Source organism: Pyxicephalus adspersus, unplaced genomic scaffold, assembly GCF_032062135.1.
Source record: "Pyxicephalus adspersus unplaced genomic scaffold, UCB_Pads_2.0 Sca1145, whole genome shotgun sequence".
Lineage (NCBI taxonomy): Eukaryota > Metazoa > Chordata > Amphibia > Anura > Pyxicephalidae > Pyxicephalus > Pyxicephalus adspersus.
The window spans coordinates 1-7120 of record NW_027318152.1 but is presented as its reverse complement, the minus strand read 5'-3'; the positions used below and the strand labels follow the sequence as shown (position 1 = coordinate 7120).

The 7120-nt window shown below is 36.6% G+C and overlaps 1 protein-coding gene across 1 annotated transcript; it reads right to left on the bottom strand.

Moving 5' to 3' along the window:
• Positions 1 to 205: 205 nt before the first annotated feature.
• LOC140321180 (uncharacterized) lies at positions 206 to 6655 on the bottom strand (the record flags this gene model as incomplete). Its single annotated transcript, XM_072398035.1, has 5 exons — positions 206 to 1611; positions 2356 to 2487; positions 3774 to 4661; positions 5255 to 5614; positions 6599 to 6655. Coding segments are annotated over 5 exons (2843 nt in total), but the record flags the coding sequence as incomplete, so codon positions are not given.
• Positions 6656 to 7120: the final 465 nt, after the last annotated feature.

Here is a 7120-nt window from a genome sequence, read left to right as displayed (position 1 = left end):
GGAAAGCTTCAGAAAGGTGTTGTACTTTTGCAGGACAATTTGTAGTGCTGTAGATATATTGGCACTTGTATACTTCTAATGCACTGCCAGTTTTTATATTCATGTTATCAGAATGTTTATTTGGCAAAGTTTTTGTTCTGAAATATTGGCATATATATATATATATATATATATATATATATATATATATATATGCCTTTCTTACCTCACGATAGGGATCAAACGGACAGCCAGGATGACTTGTAGTTGTAGGAGTTGTTGTAGTGGTTCCTGTTGTGGATGTTGTAGAAGTTCCTGGTGTTGTTGTAGGTTCTTTTGGTGTTGTGGATTCTGTTGTGGTTGTTGTAGTAGTTGTAGGAGTTGTTGTGGTGGTACCTGTTGTGGTTGTTGTAGTAGTTCCTGGTGTTGTTGTAGGTTCTGTTGGTGTTGTGGTGGATTCTGGTGTGGTAGTAGTTGTAGGAGTTGTTGTGGTGGTTCCTGTTGGGGTTGTTGTAGTAATTTCTGGGGTTGTTGTGAATTCTGTTGTGGTAGTAGTTGTTGGAGTTGTTGTGGTGGTTTCTGTTGTGGTTGTTGTGGTGGTTCCTGGTGTTGTGGTAGATTCTGTTGTTGTGGTGGTTCCTGTTGTGGTTGTTGTAGTGGTCCCTGGTGTTGTTGTAGGTTCTGTTGGTGTTGTGGTAGATTCTGTTGTGGTAGTAGTTGTAGGAGTTGTGGTGGTTCCTGTTGTGGTTGATGTAGTAATTTCTGGGGTTGTTGTGAATTCTGTTGTGGTTGTTGTAGTAGTTGTAGGAGTTGTTGTGGGAGTTCCTGTTGTGGTTGTTGTAGAAGTCCCTGTTGTTGTCGTAGGTTCTGTAGGTGTTGTGGATTCTGTTGTGGTTGTTGTAGTAGTTGTAGGAGTTGTTGTGGTGGTTCCTGTTGTGGTTGTTGTAGTGGTTCCTGGTGTTGTTGTAGTTTCTGTTGGTGTTGTGGCGGACTCTGTTGTGGTACTAGTTGCAGGTGTTGTTGTGGTGGTCCCTGTTATGGTTGTTGTAGTAATTTCTGGGGTTGTTGTGAATTCTGTTGTGGTTGTGGTAGTACTTGTTGGAGTTGTTGTGGTGGTTTCTGTTGTGGTTGTGGTAGTAGGTGTAGCAGTGGTTGTGGTGGTTTCTGTTGTGCTTGAAATTCCTGGTGTTGTTGTGGATTCTGTTGTTGTTGTTGTGGATTCTGTTGTGGTAGTAGTTGTAGGAGTTGTTGTGGTGGTTTCTGTTGTGGTTGTAGTTCCTGGTGTTGTTGTAGATTCTGTTGTTGATGTGGATTCTGTTGTTGTTGTAGTAGTAGTTGTAGGAGTTGTTGTGGTGGTTTCTGTTGGGGTTGTAGTTCCTGGTGTTGTTGTAGATTCTGTTGGTGTTGTGGATTCTGTTGTGGTAGTTGTTGAAGTGGTTTCTGTTGTTGTTGTTGTGGATTCTGTTGTATGACTACTTCCTGGTGGTGTAGTTGTGGTGGGTGTTTCTGTTTTTGTAACTGTGGTGGGTGGTGTAGTGCATATCCAGCTATTGACATCAACTTTACATTCAGATTTGCAGATTACAGTGAAGCACCAGGTTTGATTGAATACCCCACTCGAGATAATTTCACCTGAAAAATGGAAACAAACGATTAAATGTTACATATTTTTTATTCTCCATTCAATCGGCCTTAAAAACTTTATTTCAAAACAAACTTATCAGGGCAACACCAGGATAAGTCTACAACAAATCTCCAAATACAAATCCTATCCTATCTTAGAGGATAGAGGATTTGTGTGTGAAAATGTATCATGGGATATATTTGAAACACCTAAGGAGCCCTTAATTTATTGCTAGTTTGAAGACCAATCAGCAAAAGTAGATTTCTTTATCAGAATTATGGTCAGGAATAACTTGTCTGCTCATCCTTGCCCTTATTCCTGTTCCAACAGCCACAATACCCTCAAGATACCTTTAGACTTCAGATTGGGCCAGGTCCATAGTTCAAAACATAAAAGGATGATGAAAACATAAGGTTACTTTTGCGCATTGCAGGTTTATTTAGAAAAAAAAGCTCACAAAAGTACACGTGAACACTAGGGAAACCTAGTTGAGAATTCATGCTAACATACAGTATATCAGTGAGACCTTGAAAATCAATGAGAAAACTGTACTTTTGTAGATGTCAATTCTTTTTTATAAACTACCTGTGACAACCACATCTACAGCATGGTAATGTAAATATTTCTGGGGTTTTTTTTCTGTTTGGATAAACGTTTAAGCAACACTTGCGGATTCCTATGCATATTAAAAACGGTTTGTTGAAATTTTTTTTAGAATTTAAAAGAAAAAGTTAGTTGTATTTTTTTGTTACCTGGTAAATATGGTTTTCCATGGTATACACATACACATGGTGTGGAAGAACTAGTTGTGAACTCAGATGTAGTCGATGTTTCTTTTGTTGTGGTTATTGAAGTTGTTGTAGGTACGGGAGTAGTAGATGCCACTGTTATTAGAAGAAGTAAAGGTTAGTAACACACCACCTGTACTTTACAATAGTTTGTTCATGAAAGGAGAAAGGTAGATCCAGTAACAGTATTACAGAAAAGAACACAAATGCATGAATAATCAAATGAATAGTCTAAAAGCATTTTTTAAATATACCTTATAGTACATGACAAAATAAAAATGTAGTGCCATTACAATGGGTCTGATTTATTAAAGCTTTCCAAGACTGGAGAAGATAGATTCTCACAAGAGAACCTGGGTGATCCAGCAAACATGGACTGAAACAGGTTTACTATTATTCTGCCCTGGTCACCCCTGAGCTAATAAATACACCCCAAAGTAATATAGAGATCTGGAGACAGGGAGATGCTCTGTATGTATAAATGTATGTATATGTTCTTTCTTTAGGGTGAAAACATCCTTCTACATAGATACAGTGCAAGGAGTAAACATGAAAACATGATTCCCCTGATAATGGGGAAAACAATTACATAACATAAAAAATAACATAAAAGTATTGTTCTACCTTAAGTAACTACCAGTAAGTGCTATATATATATATATATATATATATATATATAGGTTTTTGTCCTTGTCCACTAGCCTTCCAATGTAAACAACAAGAAGTTTCTAAGCTGACTGAATTTGGTGTATTTTGTGGTATATTTTTTATTGTATTGTATATATTTTTGCACAAAAGCAGCTGCAGAAGTCAGGCATACATTGTTTTAGTTATTAAACTGCTTATTAGGAACATGTAAATAGTGAATATCCACAGCCCAGACTCAGGTACAGGACAATAGCAACCAATCAGAACTGATTCTACAATAGGCAGGGTAGATAAGGCTGGTATCTGAATGGCTGATATGAGTTAATCCTAAAAAATTGGCAGTTATTATAAGAACACTGCAATTGATTAGGACTTTTTAACTGTGTTTATACAAATGTCTGTTGATCTGTTTATTTCTTGCCAAAGACAACATAAGCACTGCAGATGCAGAAGGACTCTGCTGTTGAATAACACCAAACAGTATGGTGCTTTTACAATTGATTCCCTCTCCTCTTCTGGAAAATAGTAGTTTGCATAGCACATGGTTCATGGTCATGGGATTTCTTCTGTCTGCATTATGTCTATATCCTGCCCATCCCTTTTCTTAAAAAAATAAAGGCTAATAGTTTTTATCAGAACACATCTAATGTGCCAAAGGGGACAAAAGATAAAAGGCAACCATACATACAAAAAAAATATTTGACATAATTTTAATTGCATAGCATTGTTTTTACCTGTGGAAGTAGTAGTTGTTGTAGTTGTTTCTGTAAAAGGTGTTGTTTCCTCTGTCTCCTCTGTGGTGCACGGTGTGGTAGTAGGGATAGTAGTAGTAGGAGTAGTGGTAGTAGAGGTAGTAGTAGTAGGGGTAGTAGGGGTTGTAGTAGTAGGGGTAGTGGTAGTAGGGGTTGTAGTAGTAGGGGTTGTGGTAGTAGGTGTAGGAGTGGATGTGGTGGTTTCTGTTGTGGTTGAAATACCTTGTGTTGTTGTGGATTCTGTTGTTGTTGTGGATTCTGTTGTGGTAGTAGTTATAGGAGTTGTTGTGGTGGTTTCTGTTGTGGTTGTAGTTCCTGGTGTTGTTGTGGATTCTGTTGTTGTAGTGGTAGTAGGTGTAGGAGTGGTTGTGGTGGTTTCTGTTGTGGTTGGAGTTCCTGTTGTGGTTGTGGATTCTGTTGTGGTAGTAGTTGTAGGAGTTGTTGTGGTAGTTTCTGTTGTGGTTGTAGTTCCTGGTGTTGTTGTAGATTCTGTTGTTGTTGTGGATTCTGTGGTTGTTGTAGTAGTAGTTGTAGGAGTTGTTGTGGTGGTTTCTGTTGGGGTTGGAGTTCCTGGTGTTGTTGTAGTTTCTGTTGTTGTGGATTCTGTTGTTGTTGTTGTAGTAGTAGTTGTAGGAGTTGTTGTGGTGGTTTCTGTTGGGGTTGAAGTTTCTGGTGTTGTTGTGGATTCTGTTGTGGTAGTAGTTATAGAAGTTGTTGTGGTGGTTCCCGGTGTGGTTGTTGTAGTAGTTCCTAGTGTTGTTGTAGATTCTGTTGGTGCTGTGGATTCTGTTGTGGTTGTGGTAGTAGTTATAGGAGTTGTTGTGGTGGTTCCCGGTGTGGTTGTTGTAGTAGTTCCTGGTGTTGTAGATTCTGTTGTGGTAGTTGTTGAAAATGGGGAAAAAATTACATAACATAAAAAGTAACATAAAAGTATTGTTCTACCTTAAGTAACTAGTAGTAAGTGCTATATATATATATATATATATATATATATATATATATGTATGTATATATATATATATATAGGTTTTTGTCCTTGGCAATATGAGTTAATCCTAAAAAAAATGGCAGTTATTATAAGAACACTGCAATTGATTAGGACTTTTTAACTGTGTTTATACAAATGTCTGTTGATCTGTTTATTCCTTGCCAAAGACAACATAAGCACTACAGATGCAGAAGGACTCTCCTTTTGAATAACACCAAACAGTATGGTGTTTTTACAACTGATTCCCTCTCCTCTTCTGGAAAATAGTTGTTTGCATAGCACATGGTTCATGGTCATGGGATTTCTTCCGTCTGCATTATGTCTATATCCTGCCCATCCCTTTTCTTAAAAAAATAAAGGCTAATAGTTTTTATCAAAACACATCTAATGTGCCAAAGGGGACAAAAGATAAAAGGCAACCATACATACAAAAAGAATATTTGACATAATTTTAATTTCATAGCATTGTTTTTACCTGTGGAAGTGATAGCTGTTGTAGTTGTAGTCGTTTCTGTAAGAGGTGTTGTTTCCTCTGTCTCCTCTGTGGTGCACAGTGTGGTAGTAGGGATAGTAGTAGTAGGAGTAGTGGTAGTAGAGGTAGTAGTAGTAGGGGTAGTAGTAGTAGGGGTTGTAGTAGTAGGGGTAGTGGTAGTAGGGGTTGTAGTAGTAGGGGTAGTGGTAGTAGAGGTAGTAGTAGTAGGGGTAGTGGTAGTAGGGGTTGTAGTAGTAGGGGTAGTGGTAGTAGGGGTTGTAGTAGTAGGGGTAGTGGTAGAAGGAGTAGTGGTAGTTTTGCTTGTAGTTGCTGTGGATGTTTCAGTAAATGCGGTGCTGGTGACTTGTTTCACAAAAAGAGAAGAACATGGGTTAGTCATATACAATTACTCATACTGGGTTCACACCTTTTGTCATTTGTGATGCATTACCACATGTGCACCAATGCACATGGCTTAACATGCTTTGAATAAAGGTAGCCTATTCTTTAAGTTTTATGTCAAGACACCCTGATTTATCAAAAAATGAAGATTACCCTTTATACCATTGTAGTGGTACAAGGCACAGTATGTACATGATTAATCTACTGTATTGTGAATGGCAACACACCACAACAGGTTCATTGCTGTGTGTTGTGGAATCTTATAATTGGTCAATCTAATGCACAAGTATACACAAGCTATTCTCTTCTACTCTAGTACTAAAATTAAACTTTGCAAAAAGCTCTCCCAACAAAAGAAGATAATACTATTCAATAAAAGCACATTAATGATGTAAGGGTTTGTGGAAGGAACAACTGAGTGCAGAGAGGGACCAGGAATCCAACATTCTCTAAAATGGGAGATTTAATTTTTTTTTTAAAAACATGAAAATTCTTTTAAGGAGAGTTCAACAGGTTTTGAAAATTATAGTAATGTGGGTAAATTAAATAGACTTATCTTATAAGCCTTTATGAATTGAACCTGTTTTCAGTAATGTATTGATAATGGTTGAAAGGTTCTAAAAATCTGAAAAATGTCCTAGTAGACAACAATAACATATAAAATTTCCCCTTTTTCTCCAGAATATGAGAACTTGGCTTGGTGCTATGGGTAACAAAAAAGATTATTCCTTAAAAACTTATTTTGTCAACATTTAATTTACATATTTTGTTAGTAGTGGTATAAAAGGTGATCTATATCTCTTGCAAGATTTTCATGTCCTCAGAAAATGTATGTATATGTGTGTGTTTCCCTATTTGTACTTATCTATAGTTTTTTTTCCCTATGTGCCTGCTTTGACTTGTTTTTGTCATAGTTAAAGTATATATATAACTATTTATAATTACCTTGTACCCCTGAAGAGCTTGGTCCCTCTGTTGTCTTTTCTGAAATAATAGTGGGTGCTGTATATAAAGAAACAATATTCCATTAAATATAAACGGTTAAAACTATTAAGTAATCATTGCACTGAATTTTAATTAGCATGATTTAGGGATGATCTAATTTAAATAGCTAACCTTAAAGGCAAACAATACTAATTTGAGGTAGTGTATGATTATATGATTAGTGCTTAACATTTTAAGCTTTTGTTTTATGTCTATCTGTTATCTAAATTCTTTTTTCAGTCTTTAATTTACAAATAAACACATTATAAAGAATTTCCTGAGCACTGTGGGTTAGCTATGGAAACAGTACAGATTTAGAAGTCTCCCTAAAGCCTTGTTTTGTTAAATAAATCTTTGGTCTTTGATGAACTGTTGATGATTCATGTGTGTATGAAAATAAATGCTTAAGCTATTGCTTTAACAAATAAAATACTATGGGCAGCTAGTGATTTGACAATGGGCTTTGTAAAGGGCTGCATAACA